At 36.1% G+C, this 19,380-nt stretch overlaps 4 protein-coding genes across 5 annotated transcripts; 1 reads left to right on the top strand and 3 right to left on the bottom strand.

Annotated features, from left to right (window-relative positions):
• Positions 1-69: 69 nt before the first annotated feature.
• LOC116299632 (neo-calmodulin) lies at positions 70-1,865 on the bottom strand. 2 transcript variants are annotated; one of them, XM_089024374.1, is made up of 2 exons: positions 1,254-1,865; positions 70-947 (listed from the first exon to the last, which is right to left on the bottom strand). In XM_089024374.1, the coding sequence occupies exon 1, from the start codon at positions 1,764-1,766 to the stop codon at positions 1,281-1,283; it is 486 nt and encodes a 161-aa protein (XP_088880500.1). In that variant the 5' UTR covers positions 1,767-1,865; the 3' UTR covers positions 70-947; positions 1,254-1,280. The 2 variants fall into 2 exon arrangements, with proteins under 2 accessions (XP_088880500.1, XP_088880499.1); XM_089024373.1 differs by having other exon boundaries at positions 70-952; positions 1,254-1,864.
• A 4,172-nt stretch (positions 1,866-6,037) lies between these two features.
• On the bottom strand, positions 6,038-7,430 carry LOC116299652 (uncharacterized). Its single transcript, XM_031708350.2, has 2 exons — positions 7,241-7,430; positions 6,038-7,089 (listed from the first exon to the last, which is right to left on the bottom strand). Exons 1-2 carry the CDS (start codon positions 7,412-7,414, stop codon positions 6,871-6,873), a joined length of 393 nt encoding a protein of 130 aa, XP_031564210.1. The 5' UTR covers positions 7,415-7,430; the 3' UTR covers positions 6,038-6,870.
• Positions 7,431-7,743: 313 nt separating this feature from the next.
• LOC116299633 (uncharacterized) lies at positions 7,744-9,762 on the bottom strand. The gene is made up of 5 exons (XM_031708318.2): positions 9,434-9,762; positions 8,842-8,991; positions 8,401-8,493; positions 8,029-8,137; positions 7,744-7,913 (listed from the first exon to the last, which is right to left on the bottom strand). The coding sequence occupies exons 1-5, from the start codon at positions 9,662-9,664 to the stop codon at positions 7,801-7,803; spliced, it is 696 nt and encodes a 231-aa protein (XP_031564178.1). The 5' UTR covers positions 9,665-9,762; the 3' UTR covers positions 7,744-7,800.
• Positions 9,763-10,142: 380 nt separating this feature from the next.
• On the top strand, positions 10,143-18,856 carry LOC116299646 (axin interactor, dorsalization-associated protein). Its single transcript, XM_031708344.1, has 10 exons — positions 10,143-10,358; positions 12,318-12,381; positions 13,607-13,669; positions 14,283-14,334; positions 14,827-14,893; positions 15,039-15,088; positions 15,666-15,797; positions 16,580-16,702; positions 17,076-17,193; positions 17,650-18,856. The coding sequence occupies exons 1-10, from the start codon at positions 10,252-10,254 to the stop codon at positions 17,744-17,746; spliced, it is 873 nt and encodes a 290-aa protein (XP_031564204.1). The 5' UTR covers positions 10,143-10,251; the 3' UTR covers positions 17,747-18,856.
• Positions 18,857-19,380: the final 524 nt, after the last annotated feature.

The raw sequence follows: 19,380 nt of genomic DNA, 5'->3' as shown, positions 1-19,380 counted from the left end.
TTTAAAAACTTAAAAATGGACAAGGATGCAAATCCCCTAGAAGGGAAATTAATGGGAAAATGCACTATGTATCTTACTGCATCTTACTTTTATTTGCAATTCAGTGTTTTATTACATGCAAATTAATATATAAATTTTTTGCTCTTAAAAACAGAATAAATTTATCTTAGATTAAATTTGCTGTCTATCACTTTTAAAAATTTCCTAATATCTAAGATAATCTTTTTTTTTTTTTGTTGCATTATTTATAATAAGGTTTGTCCACATGTACATGAATTTCGAAAGCTGAATTTAAAAAACAATACTTACATCATTTCATCATTAAACATATAGTTACTTGCTTATCACTGTGAAACATCAATGCTCTTTCCCCACAGAAACATTTCATAGTTGATAGAATTTTTATTTCAAGATAGGCCCAGGTAGATTGACTTATTATTCGGACCATGCAGTAATGATCTTGAGGAGAGCCTGTAGTGCAAAAAGGCTAGCATGGCCATAGCCACAAGTACAGTTAGTCCGATTCTAATCAGACAATCCGATTCTAATAAGAAAATGCACCTTAACCATCTTGCAAGAAATATTTAACACACAAGTAGATGAAAAAAAACCTGGGCCACTTGTTTTAAACACTGGACCACTTTTCAAATGGTGGCTATATATACTGACCTTCAGCACAGATTTGTTCCCCAGGGTAGAAAGGCATTCAAGGTTTGCATTGATTGGCCCACATTAATAGTAACTTTAAATAAGATTATACTGGAACTATCACAATGATCAATATCCTGTAGCAAAATCATGAAATGCAAACACACTTGGTCTAACTAGTAATATTATGTCTACGCTGTAATGTTTGCATAGTCTATATCATATATCATCAGCCAACATGGGAAGCTTCCAGCTTGTCTTCTGTTCTACAGGAAATTTTCCTTCCAAAATACGGCATCCTAGCCTTAGAAGAAGAAATTAAAATTATGGCTAGAAGTCTGTTAAGATATTAAAATTGCGAAAGAAAACTGTACTTATTAGCATATATGAATGTTTGCTCTACCTTTGGAGATGATAATTAGGACAAGTCGTCCCAAGCACATTCCAAGTTAAATTTGAGCATCTGGCGAGACTCGCATATGTGAAATTAGGCGTATAAAAGAATACTAAATTTGCTAAGCATAATTCATATTCTAGCAGACACTAAGAAAGATTCATAGTAGTCGGAAAAAATCTAGATATGCGGTTAAAAAATATGTACTAACCAGTCGACTCTGCAGGTGTTATCGTATTTACTTTGAAGGTGGAAGCCAGTTCAGCCAGACGATGAATTCAGGAAAAGATATTTTGCCGTTTTTGTCTTTATCGAGTTGTTCAAAGGCGCTGTCTAAAGACTGGGTAAACCCGATGGATCCCAAAAGATGTTTGAGCTCATCTCGGTCGATAGTCCCGTTCTTGTTGGTGTCGAAGGTTTTGAAAAGACCGACCGCTTTCTTAACGTAGTGGTACCTTGATTCGTCGCTGACGTTCGGCAAGCCTTCTCCACTGCTAAACCATTTAAAGAATTCTTTAAAAGACACCGTTCCACTGCCGTCGTCGTCTAGAAGCATTACAGCTGCTTCTGTATGCTGGCTGTCCATGCCGAAGTCATCTTTTAGTAACATTGATAATTCTTCCTTTTTCAAATACCCGTTCTTGTCCTTGTCGTACTTTTCGAATAAACTTTGCACGACGATTTCGGGGGCATCATGAGAAAAGTAGCTACGTGCTGCAGCCATCTTAATCAGCGATTCTTCCTTACAGTAATAGGATGTTTCCGTATGACCCTGAAATTACTTCGATCACACCTTCGTTCGGTTGAGTGGTCGTTTCGATCGTTGATTTTACATGTTGTTTACATACATTAGCAATGCGATTGGTTGAAAGAATTTTCGTCTATGGTGGGGAGGGGAGGGTATGGTATGTTTACACATCGTTTATTCGCAAAATCGCAGATTTATTAAATTAGAAAGCAAAAAAATAATTGATGCAAAATATATTTAGTATTGTTAAATAGCTTTTTTAAAGTACTAGGGCCACACAGATAGGTGCAGAGGGAAGAAGGGGGGGGGGGGGGGGGGAACCAAAATTATATTTCACTGTCATTCACAATCCCCTCCCCTCAAGGCATTTGCAAGTTCTTGGACAGTTTCAGTTCTGATGGTCTCCTACTTCCTTTCAGTTTCTTTACACAGGCAACTCAGCCGTTTCTTAAGTACCTACACTATGGCAAATCATTCGAAATTGCTGGGTTTAATTCATTTTTTGTGTGGAAGGTTCATCAGCTAGCTAAATCGCAAGTTTTCAAATTTATAGCAATTAGTCTAGTTGATAGCATATGTTCAAAGCAGAAGACAATGTAACAGTGCTAAAGAACGAATAGCCTCTGGACTCTAGGGTAAACTAGACGCCCTAAAGGCGTATACTCGGGCTACCTGTGTATAATAGAATGTAGAACTTTAAAGGGAAAACAGAGAGCACTAGTTAATGGAAATGGTACTGGAATTGAGAATTAGATTGCATGTCTGATAATCGGTTTTGTTTTTCTGTAGTGTCCATGGAATTGTACCATGTTTGACTGTTAATGCACATGTCTGATAAACGGTTTTGTTTTTCTGTAGTACTCATGGAATTGTACCATGCTCGACTGTTAGATCGCAAACGTGAAAGGTTATTTTCTCTTTTTCCAGAATTCATAGACCTATACTGTTCTGCTTTTTGAGACAAATGTTGTTTCTTAAGAGCAGGTTCCATGTTTGCATAGCTTAGCTTGCATTTCTCAGCAGTCTTGTTTTTTTGTGCATTTGATTTGTGTTTCCTTAGAATACTTTGTCTTGTAGTGTTTGACAACTGACTTGAGCATGATAGAAATAAAATAGAGAAATCTTGCTCATCGGATTGAACTGTTTTTGTTGTAATATCCATCATTTTCTGTACTAAGCTGGATACATTTTTCACTTTTTCGAATACATTGAAGTCTCCATTATCATTTAACATCATGAGATTGAAGTCAGTGGTCCTGGATTTATGTTGAAAGATGCGACAAACACAAGAAGTCGACAGCCATGCTAAAAATCCTGTATTACAATGTATATTATTTATTATTATTTTCTGGAGTTCTAATTTACTTGTCTCATGTGTGTAGTTCAATTTGATTTGTTTTTGTAAATTATAAGTCACCCTGATGTCTACATCATATATCTGGAGGCTTGCTGGTAAATCATTGATTGTAAGGTAGTGTTTGTTCAAGCTTTGATTATAAAACATGTTGCCATGATCAGAAATGGAGTCCAGGGTGTCTGAATTCCAATAGCTACAGGCTTTAATGACAGAAAAACAAATACAATAAAATGATAGAGCACAGCAATGCCTCAAAAGAATACTACTGGTATTATTGGTATTTAAATTTGTTTTTCCACTCTTGTTGCTTTGCCGATCATTACCTGTAGCTTTGCAAATCACTTCACTCAGCTGTTCAGCTGTGTGGATTTCTGGATTTTTATATGAATTTTCAGTAGCATTGCTTTGTATACACATTTCTGTGATATGGACTCCTCTGAGTTCAAATAAACCTGTTGAATTATCATACAAACTTTGAAAGTAATTTATTAAAGCATTCAAGTCATCAACATCTAGGAGTACACAAGTACCTTGAGGATGGGGGAGGCCATATGAATTACGAGCATGAGACTCAAATATCTTAAATCTGCCATCATCATGACAATAAATAGCTACTGTACTACATTGAATAGTTAAAAGAAATGACTGATAATTTTCTCTAATTAAAATTTGCAAAGCATTGCCCAAGGGCATACAATAAATGTAATCAACAGTAGATGACACATCATGTACATTACCAGTATAGCTTGGACTGTATTCCAGCTGGTAATTAGTTTCTAATACTGTTACCATACAAGGTAATTCTGTCAAAAGTAAAAAGTCTTGGTTGTACAACCTTGATAAAAGACAATATAACTCATTCCCAATATTCATAATGTTTACTAGGTCTCCTGAAGATCTTAATGAACTCCTATGTTTATATATCAATGCACACAATGACATCGCTACACATTGACGACCAGCATTTGACCCAAATAATGCAATGTTACCTTGAGAATATGGAGCAGAAACTGTTTTGTTGGGATCAGTTACTGTGCATGGGCCAGGATTTTTTTCTACGTCTCTGCTCAGGGTAAATTACTGTGATTGATTCTGTGATTGACACTTTTGTAAACATGGGATAAACCAGCATATTTTTGTGAACCTGGATTTGTCAAGAGTGGCAAGTAATAAATAAGCTTATAACTTGCATTTATTGCTCTTTTGTGTAAGTAAAAAAGTGATTTTCTAGAACATAATTTCCTCCGTCTGGGTAAAGCACTACCATGGCCAGTGTTTTTCTTAAACTTTCGATGACAACTTTTGACATATGATTTTACTTCTTCGGGATTGAAATTACATTTATTAAGAAAACAATGAATTCTAGATGACATGGGTACATTATTGACCACATACTTACGAACCTTTTTCCGTATTTTTCTGCTTTTGTGCAAAAGTTGGGTGAGTCGTTTAACTGGGACTCTACTTGGTTCTCGATCACGCGAAACAACACGAGGCTTGTGCTCAACATACTGATGAATATGAAATTTAGCATAACGAGACCTGCATTCCTCTAATAAATGTGACTCTTTATTGGGATAAACAAATACAGATAATTGTACAGCTTTTTCAAACACATCGCAGTCATTTTGTAAAGAATCTACGAAAGTCTTGGTCGAGGTATTTATGAAATGTACAACAAGAACCATGCACAGGGCAGCGATCAACACGCTCGCTACTGATAGTTCAAAGAACGATAGAGTATTGAAAAATATATTCAAAATCGTAAACGAAAACAATACAATAAATAAAAGACTTATCCTCACTGTCAATGATATATGTCCAAGGCTTCTTGATTCTGGAAACGCATTAAATGTTATCTTGGAAGATTTCAATATGGCGTCCATGTTGTTTGGGATATTCAGTTTCCTGTCTTTCTCATCTTCTTTGTCAATGAAGTTCCTGCTCACTAAAGAGTTAGTATTTGTTCTTTCGTTCGAGTGTCTTTGAGTAACTTTGAGTACATTTGACTTTGTATTCGTTTGAGTTTCTTTGGTATTGCTTTGAGTATATTTGGCATTGCTTTGAGTATTATTCTTTCTGGTATTCTTTTGGGTTTTGAGTTCGCGGAACGACCCGTTTCGAAACTGACGCTCGACATCTTTTAGAGTGGGTCTACCGCGAACGGCGTGTGCTTTTGTATGTATTTTGAGCGCCTCAGCAGAACAGCAAGTCGCCATTACTTTCCAATAAGTTTTCAAGATAAAGCACGAGAGGCAGCTAGCAAGATAAGCAAAAGGAAAAAGACCTACAGAACCTTCGAAAAGCAAAGCAAGTCACATGACTTGTGGTAACCCGCCTCGTTTTCATACTTGCAGGGGAACACCGCAGACCGCCGAGCATCGCAGGCTTACACACTTTCGACAACGTCGATAGATAGATAGATAGATAGATAGAAAACCGAAACCTAGACTCGGTCTACCTTGCAGGTAGCCCGAGTAATTACAGCCTGTCCATGCTCAATATCTGTCCATGATCAATATACAACTTGTGAACAAGACTTCTTGCATGTGATGTCAAAGGAGCGTAATTTTGTGGGTACAAAACAAAGTAATTTCTATCCTATGAGAATTGGAAACCCAGTGTTTTCCATCCAAATTGAGCTGCATTCTGATGTGCTGCAAGAGGTCTATTAATGATAACAAACAGTGAACCAGCTAGGCAGCTAGTGGAAAAATATACTTCAACTAAATCAGTGTAAAAATTCAATAGAGTGCTCACACTAAATCCGTGGAACAAATACTAATTTTTAGCACTAAATAGTGAATAACTAAACAATAGAAAACAAAGCTATTTAATGTTCACGGTTTTAGTGTGTGCACTCTAATTGGTAAACAATAAAAAATATATCTTTTACAGTTTATAATTTAATAATAAATACATATAAATACAAGTCATCTATCCGGGGGTGGGATACTCCCCTATTTGCTATATGGGTACGACGTGCCACCAAACAGGGTATGGTTTTCAGCAATTCTACCCTGGAACAGTGTATATAAAATCATGCTTACTCTCTGCTGGAACTGGGTGTATGAAATCATGCTCTCTCTTTCTGGAACAGGGTATCTTTTTTCTCAAGTACAAGCAGAACAGGTTTTTTTATATACAATCTTACTCTGGAAAAGGGTATGAATTTCAGCTATTTCACTATGGAACAGGGCGAGGGTTCAGAAAGCTCATTGCCACATCCCTACCCTAAATGAGCAAGAGTACTCTCCCCCCTGGGTCATCTATATACTTTCCAATGTCTTAGACCACTTGATTGATTCAGTCTATACTTATATCAACTACACGTGTACTACACATGCTTAAAAGTCATCCATGTGGGGAGAGGGGGTAGGGTGTGCTATTGTATTACATGTGCTTACGAGTCATCTATATAGGTAGAGGGGGTAGGGTGTGCTATTGTATTACATGTGCTTATGAGTCATCCATGTAGGTAGAGGGGGTAGGGTGTGCTATAGACCTTATTCATGGTGTGACAATGTTTTCCCAATTCAGCGTGACAAACCTCCCGGGGATTCATTTTCTTTTGTTCTTACTCTTCGAAAAGTTCACGAGTATCCCAAAGGATACGAAAGGAATAACGATGGTATCTCGATGAGTTTCAAAACAATAGCTCTTCATTCTCCCAGAGGTTTGTCACGTTCAATTGGGAAAACATTGTCACACCACGAATAAGGTCTATTGAACAACACATGCTTGTGATCCATCTCCCATGTTCCCAGATGCCTTTGCAAAACAAATAGCTTGCATCCAGTCTTGTTGTTCTTGTTCGGTTTCTGAATGAAAATAGTAGAATCGGCTGCTACTTTTTGGTTTGATACGAAAAGCAAACTGTTTCTTGTCAATATCACATTCTGAGAGTTCACACCCCTCGAGTTGAAGAACTTTCGTCATGTCCTGGTGAAAAATTTGACAACTTGTTACATTGACTAAATATTGCACGAAAACAGGTAAGGGAATTTGTTATGAAGGTTGAAACTTTAAACGAAAAAAGAAAAGGCACGATTCGCGAATCTGTCAAAAAACCAAAGTAAAATCAAAAGCTTGCCTCTGAAGAATTCCCGTAGTATAATTCATTTTTCTTTAAACAGCACCACATCTTATCCCATCTTTTAGAATATTTGCTTCTTTTCATGAGCCATGATTGTCGAACGACAGTTTCACTGCTGTAATCGCTTGCTTTACTTTCTTTTTCGGTGAGTTCGGAGCCAGTATCCGCCATTTTTGTTTATCTACTAGTATTGATGACCACAATGCACCATGGATATTTGGCCTTTAATCCTGGGAGGGAGGGGGAGGGGGCTACTGATGTCGCAGGGGGATTACGTAAACAATGTCATGGAGTTTTCTAGCTTTTATATTTTGTTTTTGCCTAAGACGAAGAAACGAAGGCAACATATTCTCCCTAACAAACTACAGGAAAAAGCTGAACATGCATTTTATTCTTACAGGCAAAAAAAAACAAACAAACAAAAAACAACAACAACAACAACAACAACAACAAAAGACATCAATTTATTTCATTCACATTTATTATGACTATAAAAAACCTTCTTTATATAAAAATGTTCAACAATCTACAACTGTTATAATTACATGTAACAAAATTTATCCCAAGATGAATGAATTCTGGAAGTCTTTTCCATGTCGCATGTTATGTAATATGCGATTTCTAGATGTAAGGTGAAAATCTTCTTGTTGTGATAAGTGTAATGGCTCTCCTAAAAATAAAAAATTAAAAAACTTAGTTGATGATTTTTTTACACTTAATTTAGAAATAGTCACAACTGGTGTTGAGTTGAGGGGAGGGGGTTTTAAAAATGTTTCTTATTATACCAGTTAAAATGTCAAATTTTCTTCTCATTGGTGGTTTCATCTGAGAACCTGGCCCTCTTTCCATCCCTAGCTTGTCATGTATTGTGGAATAAGTTGTATTAAAAGTCATCTGAAAAATAATAAAACAAGAAAAAAAAAATCAAATGGAAGGAAATGAAAAAGAGAAATAATGATAGTTTACCTGTAATATATATTGCTTTTTCAGCGATTAAGTTTGTTATTCAATCAATCGCTCAATATATCCTTCACACAAAAGTTAAAATTTAATTGATTAACAATATATAAAAAAAAGAAGAAGTTTGATTGTGCTGGGGTGCCCAAAACAGTATAAACTAATCAAAGTCAGGCATCCCAGTTACATGCAAAATTTACCTCTGAACATTTATTTTGTCTGGTTGACTCCACCATATCTTTACCAGACATCTGGTTATTCCATCGTTGGTTGTGCTCATGTAATTGATTAGTCTGATATTGAGAAATTACATAAATACAACCAGAAAGCCTGCAAAATGGCCCTCTAGTGACCTCCTTCCTAATCCCTGAAACCCCATGCTGGCCATTGAGAGCCACTGTGCAGATAAAATCAGACAGAGATAAGGTATTGATAATATCCGTGATGACATGAATTATTTCAAACCCAAGGTAAATAAGTGGTTTTGGAGACTATCATTCCAGCTTCCAGCTCTCTTTGATTTTCATAGACTGGTCTGTGGTCAGAAGATCTCTGGGACTATGTGAGGTGGTTTGTGGGTTCCTAATGCAGTGGGAAGGGGGGGGGGGGGGGGTGGAGGGGAACTGGTTAAATGCACTTACTGGCACTATGTTGTGATGAACATAAGTCTTTTTGACATGCGTATCTAACATATGGTCACTGGCAATTCCAATATTGAATTGTGATGTGTGCTGAGAAGGAAATGCTGAAGGCCTTTTGCTGGGCTGCAAATTTTTACTTCCAGAAAAACTCTACAAAATAATCAAAACCTGCAGTAAGATATAAAATAAGCAGCATTTAAATGCAAAATTTAGCACTTTTTGTGTGTGTTTGCATTTTAAGCACGATTTTGAATACGAAATAAGCTTATATCATTATCATAGATTAAGCTAATTTATTAAAGTTTTGATTCACTGAAGGTAGCATTTACTCAGACCTACTGATCTCTTGAAGTGTAAACAAAATTTTCTAAAGAAAAAAATTTGTTTCTATTGAGATGATTGGAAGTTATTTCGATAGTAGCTACTGTTCGTGATCAAGATTGAACCAAGTTATTAGTCTGAGGGTTTGTTAAACAAGATCTTTTGTGTAGCATAGCGATGTTCTTGTATTGTTTACTTCTCTTCTTAGAATTCTCGTGTGAAACTAAACATACCTAACAGACGAATTCAAGAGATTAATTAATTCGCTTACCGACTTCATGCAGCTTTCGTAAGACGTTTTCAGAGGAGAAATTTCTAGACATAAAGTTGATTTATTCAAAGGTCGCACGCCTTTGCGATGTGCTTCTGTTCGCGGTCCTGCACAACGAGTTTCGTACGGCTCGTCTGTTACGATCGTGATAAAACTAGACCGATTGGTTAAGACTGTAGATGTCTTAGATCCTTGTTTGAGGCTAACTCCTTTCTTAAAAGAGCAAGACATGTTTTTCTTATGGATTCAAGCCATTTCAACGCTGACTTTGAAATGAAAGCTAGTGACTTTGAGCTTCGTTGTTGGCATGGAAACAACACAGATAGACCGGAAGTCGCACTGGTGTTTATTGCTTCCACTTCCTTTTACGAGATGGTAGAAAAGGGACAAAATTTAAAGGAAAATATAATTTAAAATCCCTACTACGGCATAAAAAATCTAAAAGTTTGTATCAAGTAACGGAATTTTTCTTTCCTCGCTTTCCCTATATTAAATTATAAATTATTCAAAATTTTCTGGGTTACCAAGATTACGTTTTCCCAGATCGATTGTTCTGGAAGTATTCTTTTCTAACTATTTTTAACTTTGTTAGTGATCTCTTTTAGTTGATTATATATATTTTTAAAATTTATTAATAGCTAAACCAATCCAGCCGCTTTGCATATATAATTAATTACAGTAAGGCACTGCAGTATCATAATCAGCGGTCTTTCCCCTACAGGAGTTCTTTCGAATCGGGTCACGACAGACTAAAGCTGTTTCTTCTTTTATTCCTTCATCCAGAATCCTGCAGTCTAAACCTCCATTCCTGCCTTCACATGACGGAGAAGTCCAGAACTGTCAACAGATGGTATGCAGCATTTACTAAGGGCACTGATTTCGACTCGTGGGGACAACTCGTCGAAGCTGCCGAAGCATACTCGAGGTAACACCTAAAAATGAGCTTACAAATTAATACTCCAAAACAAACAATGAAGCCCTGAGGATTTTTGGAATATTTCCCTGAAGTGAGCTAAAGAATTTTTTTCACTTCCACTTATCCTACTTCTTCTTCATCAATGGCACTAGAGTATTGTTAATGAAAATAAGCGGTATTTGCTATCCATCGAAAAATGTCAACTGTAAAGATATTCTGTTTCGTTTCTGAACTTGTGCCTGAAGCGATCTGAAGCATAGCATTCATAATGACTAAAACGGCGACCTCAAAGACCTTATTTTCTTTCATAATTAACATTCCGTGAATACGATTCAAAAAAATTATATCAAAATATGTGGGTGATAAAGCTAGCTGTACGCTATATTTTAATTCATTAATTACCAATGTAGGAGATTGCCATTTAACCTTTTTAAAAGGATAAGCTTAACTTTTTTAAACAAATCTTAAGAAAAATCAGATAAGGCTCAGCAATTAATGTATCTAGATTCAAGGTTTCATTCTTATGTAAAAACTCATTATCTCCCAAAATTAACAATTTTAAGCTGCAGTTACACAAATTGTCTTGATTTTCTGTCAGAAAAATCTTTAGTACAAAATCTTTGAGTAAAAGATTTTAATTGATTTTAAATTTTTAGAAGGTTTCAGTGATTTATTGCTAAAATTTCATTGAAGACTAATATCAGTCCAAGCTCGTTTTAAGTCTGATGGACTATTAAGGTTAAGGATGACATGTTTCCTGTGTCAGCTGTCACACTGGATAGTCTTTCCCAAATAAAGTTGATGAAAAATTTATTAGTTGAGTGATGTAAACTGGGTTTCAGAATGGTTGTTGAACATTATTATTATTGCTTTTGTAAACCATAATGAATTTTCAAAGTTATTACAGAATATGGCTTTTGGAATTCCCGAAGGGCAGAGAGGTCATAGGAAGAACAAAATTGCAGTTTGTATGGAATAAAATTTGAATTTCTTGGGGTAGGGGGAAGGGGTGTCTTTAAAAAAATTCCTCTGGGGGAAGGGGGTCTCTAAAAATTCCTCCTCAGGGGGGGATGGATAATTTCTGGAACTACACATAAGAAATATACAAACCACACACACTAATTACAGCTACTGTACATAACATAAATTTAATAAATTATGTGTTAGTTGAGTGATTTAGAGTGGGTTTGATAATGGAATGGTTGTTGTACATTATTATCACCTTTCTGAAACAATGATTTTCAAAGTTGCTAAAGAATATACCTTTCATATATTAAAAAATATACAGTACTATATATGTATTTATGTGTGTGTGTAAAAAATATGATATGCATTGTGTAATGTTCCAGAAAACATTCATACCTCCACCACAGAAGGAATTTGTTAAAGGACCCCACTATCCCCAGGAATTTCCAATTTTCTTCCATACAAACTCTGTAGTTTTGTTCTTTCTCTGACCCCCCTCCTCTCCAGAATTTCCAATTTTCTCCATGGGTGGGATATGGATATTTTCCGGAACTACATGTTATCCATTTACAGATTTGCACATATTATAATAGAGGCTTTGCATCATCTTATAATGGTAGCCATGACAGGAGAGAGGAACAATACTTTTCCCTAGGAAACTGATTTCTTGCTCATGTAAATCAGATCAGACCAGATTCATTTGTTCCTGCCTCCTGTCATGGCTACCATCACATGATGGTGCAAAGCCGCTATACCTATACACACCTCAATTTTTAATTTACATACAGTATATAGATACTAATTACATATAGATATTTAAGCATTAATTAAATTTGTCAGGAATGACTAAATAATATCGAAAATAGCAGATACAATATGTACATGTATTGGGTCTCTAAATATAGCTTTATATAATATGTATTAAAATGAAAAATTTGGTGGCTTTTTTTGTTCTTAGAGAGTTCTTTAATTCTATATATATGCCATTCTTCATAATTTCAGTCTTGCCAAAGAACTCAACAAGGGTACTAGTATAGAAAATCAGATGTTCCAACATGAGCAAAAGGTATTATATTTTAATATCTGTTGTGCCTGGTCAGCACAGTGTATCTATTGAGCTGTTAGAATCCCACAAAAAAGTAGTGCATAAGAGATGAGCCCAATACAGGCCGAAATAGCTGTCCACAGTTTCTAGTTGAGCTGGCTCATTTTTTACACGACTTGAAGTTGTGAAAGCCCATTGGCCCTCTTCTTCAGTCTTGCGTTTCATACAAGGCTCGTAATTTATCTATTATGCATATTCTTAAATAATATGTAGATGATACTCTGACAAAGAATCTTATTTTTGAGGGAATACATGCATGATTTAAAATCTAAATTGTAAGAAAACGTTACACCTAATTTTCAAGGTGGAGGGTGAGAGGGTAAAAGTGCTTGCCTCTCACAAATGCGACTTGGGTTCAAGTCCCTCATGCTCGGTGTTCTATGTGACCAACTTCTAAATTCCAATTCGATCTTGGGCTTTCACCTAGCATGGTTCTGAGGGTTCCGTTCGTGATTGTCCCACTCTGTGATTACAGAAAAAAACTGATAGATTTTTTATTGATACTAACATATCCTAAAGTCCAACTACATGTACATGCTGTGATTTGTCGGTCTGTGATTTGTCATATCTGGAGCAAATGTGCAATCATGTAATTTAGTGTCTGATTCAAGCATGATTTGAATGCTCATGCTAGTCTGTAAAAAAATCAAGTGGTTATGAGAAAATCTGTGACAGTGCTACAGAATTTGTAAATCAGGTCAATTCAGTTTTTAAAATTAGGCTTGAATTGGGTTTTAAACTACACACGCAATTTGTTTCATGATTGTGTGGGGCTAATGAATTGGGCCTACAAATTGCAGCATGTAAATTCCTGCTTGACCAAAATTGCATGGATTGGGTGTCTTGAGTTTTTATGGGAGGGCATAGATCCCTTGCAGCACCTCCCTAAATGGGGGTCATCAGAGACAATAACTTGTATTCATTTCCATAGGCTTACATTCTTTTGCTGTAGATTGATTTCATATACAAGGAGTCCACGGCATATTTAGACTAAGCTTAAACCTCACCTTATTATTCATTGTTTTCAATGTGCACAGCCAATGCCCACATTTGACCTTAGTCTCATGATCAGTCATGATTTGGTTTTCTTCCATGAAACATAAAAATTAAATTATTAATTATATTAAATTGACTCTCTTCAAGTGATATATTGTAATTGACTTATTAACATCCTCATTTGTTTTAGAAACTAATGATGAAGATAGCAATATGTCTGGATATGAGAAGTAAAACACTCTTGTCTACACAGGTAAATTCAAGTATGAAACACTTACATGAATTATCCATACATCCCACTGATATATACGTGGAAGCAAGGGTGGCATACAGCCATGAGAGTGCTCACCTCTCGATGTAATATGTGAGTAGCTCAGGGGGGACTCTCTTGAAAAGTGGGTAGGGGGGCTCAACAGACTTTTTTGGGGTTGAAAATGAGACCGCGTGTACCTTTTAGGGTCTCTGGCTGATTCCTGGCTGACTCTGTACCTTTTAGGGTCAGATTTGTTCGTTTTGAAAAAAACAAATGTCATACAAGAATATAATGGTTGGAAATGTTGTCATTTTAAATGTGGTGGTACCTTTTAGGGTCTGAAATCAGCACCTCAGTTAATTTATGCATACCTTTTAGGGTCATTTTCAAAACCGTTCATCGAGCCCCCTACCCACTTTTCAAGAGATCCCCCCCGGGGTGAGTAGAGTCTTTAGTTGGTTCTCTCTTGTGCTTAAAGGGCTTTTCTCTAGGTTGTTCAGTTTTCCTCCCTCCTCTTTAAAGAGGCATGCATATTTTTATGTGGAACTGCATGTTGTACTTTATACAAGAAATGCAATGAATTAATTTTTTTAAGAAACTATTTCTTTTATAGGAATTTGCTGAAGTTCATATTTCTTATGAAGACATCAAGAAAGTTGGAGAAGGTACATAAAGCAATGTACATACATTGTACATTTTCTATTTATGTTCAAACAAATTTCAAAACATTTTGATGTAATATAGATTTTTCTGGTTTCAGAAAACCCACTTTTTACAATAACTGGTATAATAATAAATTTCGCTATCACATTGTCAAAGTAGTATGCAGATCCACTTGGCTATGCCTCATGGTTCCACACTACTTTGACAATGTGATGACACAATTTATCGTCAATAAGAGTACAGACACATAAGAAGTCAATTTGTTAAATTGAGGCATGATGGTGTAAACTACCATGTGGAGGGAAGGAATTAAAATTGATTATTCCTAAAAGTAAGATGATTTCTTTATGGAACTTTCCTTGCAGCAGGGAAGGCATCTATCATCAATACCACTCATTTTTAGTGACAGTCACAGAGTTAAAATTTTCTGAATGCTATAAAACCAGCTAACGAAGACCATGCTAAAAGAAAAGCTCTTTACTTTTAATTTCTAGTTCTAAGAAATCTAATGCTAGGATGGAATGAACCTTTTCCTGTTAGAGTTGAAGTACCGTCAATAATGTAAGTATCTGCCTACTGATCCTTTCTCATGGAAGATGTTTGTAACAAATATTCCTGTAGTGGCTTTACAATTTTGTTCTAAATGTATGTACAATAAATATAAAGAAGCCTTTTCTTATATTTTGTTTATTGTTTCCATTTTTAGTGGTAATGATGGTGAATCAATATTCAATACCACGGAATTTGTTTTAGCTGGTAAATATGATGTTTTCTATATCTTACAAGTATGTTTCTAGCTGTAACCTGAGTTAGTGGTAATATTGTTACGGCACGTAATTATAAAAAAGCAAAAACCTTTTATTTTACAACCACCACTCCCTGTCCATGGCTTTTTCCTGATGTATGTATTTATGATGTGCAACACTCAATTCACATGTTGATTTTTACGGAGGGAGAAAACTGGAGAATCTGGAGAAAACCCTCTTGGCAAGGGAGATAACAACTCACATATGAACCAGTCTGAGCTGGGGCTCGAACAGAATGCCATCCATGTCACCCATAAATAAGTAAATTATAGTTGCTGTTATTGTACATTTATAATTAATACGATGCCAGGGTCAAAAGAAAAAGTAGGTGGGGTCATCTATAGCTTTGGTCCAGCCAGGGATCGAACCTTTGTCCTCCTGCATAACAGTTCATTGCTCAACCAACTGAGCAAACCTGGTGTTAGCCTCCTACACTAATATTCTAAGTGTGATGATCCTAATGACATCTGCTTAGGAGAAGTCGTTGGTATTGTGAAATATCTAAGTCATCTATTTGTTATCCTAAGGTGAAAGTGGTACCCTTCTACCAAGAATCCCTTATGAAACAGGATATCATAGACTTACTGTACGAATAGATAAAATAGGACTCAAAGATGCAGCATCATACATCAATACTTATTTCAGTATCCACGTCAGAGGTAAAGTATTTCTGCAGTCTAGTTTGAATTTTAAGTAATTTTCATTCTTATGGAGCACGAATTAATACCAATATTTGCTTGCTTGGGGCTTAGGAAGATTTAGCTAAATTTTTGAAAATGTGTGATTAAGTGTACTATGTTCTTAATAGTCCAGTTCACAACTCCCTGTGCCATCTTTAAAGATAACCATGCTTGTGCACTGAAGCGAGAATGGCAGTGACCTCGCAATGATGGATACCTTTTCTAAAGACCTTGGACAATAGGCCACTTGCATTATAGCTTCATTTACTATCACTATCAGAATCCCTTGCACACTTCCTATTGTTCAGTTAATTAGCACCTTACTGTTCTCATGAGGAAATTCGAATTTGTTTAAGAAAGAGAATCTGCAAAACATTTTGGTAGTGGAAGAAAAATGGCGCTATCATACAAACGGCCTATTATTCACGTGTCTATCATTGCAAGGTCACCTCCATTCTCGCTTCAACGCACAGGCATGGTTACCCTTCAAGATAGCGCAGGGAACACCATTAAGATGATATTCCCTCAAATAAAGAAGACCCCCTCGATCGGAGAGGGGAAAAACGTTTCAATATTCTCCTATTCTTATTTTCCCGGCCATTTCTCCCTCCTCTCTTTTCGTCTTTTCTGGCTCTCTCTCCTAGTTGTTATATATCATCTTTATTCCTCTCCCCCTCTTTTTTTAGCAGTTTCGTTCCCCCTACACCCTCATCCGTTCCCCTCTACACCCCCCCTAAGGTAGAGATTTCTCAATCTTCCAGACAGCGACTCTGTTAGTGTCACAGCATCACAAGACACTCCAGTCTCCAATCGAAAAGATGGGAACTACGTTCTCTTTGGTGTAGACGTAGAATTGCAAAGACATATTGAAAGATTACCGAAAGGTAATGATTAGTCAATGTTTTTGTTTGGATCAGATTTTTGAATTCTGACTGATTTTCTAGATAATTTGTTAAGCTTGTGTGACATAGCAACGGTAACTAAGGGGAGTCTTAACCATGAATATCCAATAAATCCAATGAATGAATCTAATGAATCCATAAATATCCAGTGTAGTGGTAGCGTGTGTGAGTAAAAAGTGGGCCAAACGAGAAACCTGTATCCACGGAATTTGGTCACGCAATATATAAGATCTTGTCACAATATGTCCTTCAACTCTTTTCTCCTCTCCCAGCCTTCAACAGCCTAGGCGTTTGTTAGTAACAGTAAGTAAGTAAGTAACTATGACAAATTAATGCAAGTTTATCCATTTTACAGGTACTGCGATATTTTTCGAACTAAAGCATTATAAACCCAAGAAAAATATTATAAGCACAAAGTGTTTCGCATTTATGGAACAAGACGAAATACGAAATGGTCCAGCGTGTATAGAACTGTAAGTATCAGATTACAATGCATTGTAATCACCCAATCTTGGGGGTTAATTTTCATCTTTGATCCTCAGAGAAACTCGAAAGTCAAGGCTACCTTATCTCCCTAGCTCAACTAACGAGTAGTAATAAGTTACACAATCCCAGGGAACTAAATAAATAAATAAATTTATTTGAGTGTCAATGTATTTAGTTTATACAACTAATTGGGGACACTGAAATGAAGAAATGATCAAGGCAACTGGCAAGGAGGCAAACCAGTTGGCTATTAACAAGCATGGTCGAGAAACTGAATTTGAACTAATCAGAAACCAGGACAAATACAGTCTCCGCTAGTGGCCACAGCGGGAGTCGAACTCGGCATCACCGGACCGACGCTATGACCACTCGACCATGTTGCCTCCTACGTAGTTACGTAAACGTTTAACTTTTTCTTTCCATTTTCTTTCTATTATTTTCAGTTATCAAAAGCCAACGGACTTTCGTCGAAAGAAATTAAATCTCCTAACTTCCAAACCTTTATATCTTCATTTGACTCTAACAATTCACGACGAATAGAAGATAAATTTTCATGTGAACTGGTTTGTACATTCGACAGCAGCCATGCTGACGTTGTTTTCTTGATGGGGCTGCAGGAATTGGAAGTTCCAAATGAAGATTCCAAGTAAAATCACTGTATTTTAAAGACACAAAAAGTATAAAATGCTTGACTTTAAAAGAAATTTTATATTGCGGACTTGTGGAAAATCGTCGACGAAAGTGGAGAACAAAACAAAGCTATCGGAGTGAGAAGAACATCCCCTTCCAAGACGATTGGACGCCAAGAAGTCCTTCGGTGGATATTATTGCATGTTTATTGCCTAAAACATTTTGAAAAAACCTAGAACCAACAATCTTAAAGGCTGCTTTTTAATAATCAAAGACAGAACAGTCTATCAATTTATATTAGAAATTTAGAAGAATCCCCTCGTTTTTATTATGGTTTTAGTCATGTTTTAACTTAATTATAATTAAGAGTACACGCCTTATTATCGGTGAAACAATTGCTTGAGCTATTCATAAAAAATTGTATAATAAGACAATACGTCTCTGAGGAAGTTACTCTAAAAATTGGTCAAAGATAATTTTAACTATACAATATGCATATATATATATATATATATATATAAGATAGAAAAAATTGCCGGCAGAACTTTCTTATTCTTGCAAATCTTAGAGGAATGAGAGGCGATGTCAGTATTTTAACGGAGAAATTGATTTTAACGGGAAAATTGTAATTGTTAGATTATCATATCATAGGCGTTTTGTGCTATTTTGTGCACTATTTTTGGAGACACTAGAGAAAAACCCGAGTAACATGAAATGTTAACCAGGTAAGGTAGCACCTTCGTGAGTCTTGTGGGAAATAGAGCAAATTCGTATTGCTGTTCTCGGTAAGTATTATCGTGCTGTGACCGTGACGGTGCGAGTATTTTGGTGAATTTCCACTCTGTGAATATTGGTTCGTGAAATCTTTTCTAAATAGCAAGAAAGTAGCTTGTGTATGAAAGCAACTATTTCACTCACTAAGGCAGCTGTTACACTTTTGCATCTGAACCTAAAACTAACTTAAATTTATAGTTTCAATTATATATAACAAGAATTTATTAAAAAATAATATCACATGAAGTGTTTGTTCAGTAGATCGAACTACCAAAAAACATTACTTTTAGAAGACGGTATCCAGTCTGATTCAGGTCTATTCTCCTTTGTCATTCCCATTCATTCTGTCCTATACGATATCCAATCTAATTCAGGCCTATTCTCCTTCGTCATTCCCATTCATTATGTACTATACGGTATATCTGATTCAGGCCTATTCTCCTTTGTCATTCCCATTCATTCTGTCCTATACGGTATATCTAATTCGGGTCTATTCTCCTTTGTCATTCCCATTCATTCTGTCCTATACGGTATATCTGATTCAGGTCTATTCTCCTTTGTCATTCCCATTCATTCTGTCCTATACGGTATATCTGATTCAGGTCTATTCTTCTTTGTCATTCCCATTCATTATGTCCTATACGGTATATCTGATTCAGGTCTATTCTCCTTTGTCATTCCCATTCATTATGTCCTATACGGTATCCAAACTGATTCAGGTCTATTCTCCTTCGTCATTCCCATTCATTATGTCCTATTCGGTATTCAAT

This window comes from Actinia tenebrosa, unplaced genomic scaffold, assembly GCF_029948245.1.
Source record: "Actinia tenebrosa isolate PJP-AT-01 unplaced genomic scaffold, QUT_ActTen_1.0 PGA_scaffold8__29_contigs__length_14323225, whole genome shotgun sequence".
NCBI classification, from domain to species: domain Eukaryota; kingdom Metazoa; phylum Cnidaria; class Anthozoa; order Actiniaria; family Actiniidae; genus Actinia; species Actinia tenebrosa.
Note: the sequence above shows the minus strand (reverse complement) of the source record. Positions and strands in the feature narration are given on the sequence as shown.

Bases quoted from the DNA above. Each gene is read 5' to 3' on its own strand.
- LOC116299632 (XM_089024374.1), bottom strand. From the start codon at position 1,766: ATGGCTGCAGCACGTAGCTACTTTTCTCATGATGCCCCCGAAATCGTC.
- LOC116299652 (XM_031708350.2), bottom strand. From the start codon at position 7,414: ATGGCGGATACTGGCTCCGAACTCACCGAAAAAGAAAGTAAAGCAAGC. The intron at 7,090-7,240 runs GCAAGCTTTTGA...ATTTTTCACCAG, and splicing joins ACTACGGGAATTCTTCAGAG to GACATGACGAAAGTTCTTCA.
- LOC116299633 (XM_031708318.2), bottom strand. From the start codon at position 9,664: ATGTCTTGCTCTTTTAAGAAAGGAGTTAGCCTCAAACAAGGATCTAAG. The intron at 8,992-9,433 runs GTAAGCGAATTA...ATTATTTTGTAG, and splicing joins ACGAAAGCTGCATGAAGTCG to AGTTTTTCTGGAAGTAAAAA. The intron at 7,914-8,028 runs GTATAATAAGAA...TTTTATTTTTAG, and splicing joins AAAATTTGACATTTTAACTG to GAGAGCCATTACACTTATCA.
- LOC116299646 (XM_031708344.1), top strand. From the start codon at position 10,252: ATGACGGAGAAGTCCAGAACTGTCAACAGATGGTATGCAGCATTTACT. The intron at 14,894-15,038 runs GTAAGTATCTGC...TTCCATTTTTAG, and splicing joins GTTGAAGTACCGTCAATAAT to TGGTAATGATGGTGAATCAA. The intron at 17,194-17,649 runs GTAAGTATCAGA...TATTATTTTCAG, and splicing joins GGTCCAGCGTGTATAGAACT to TTATCAAAAGCCAACGGACT.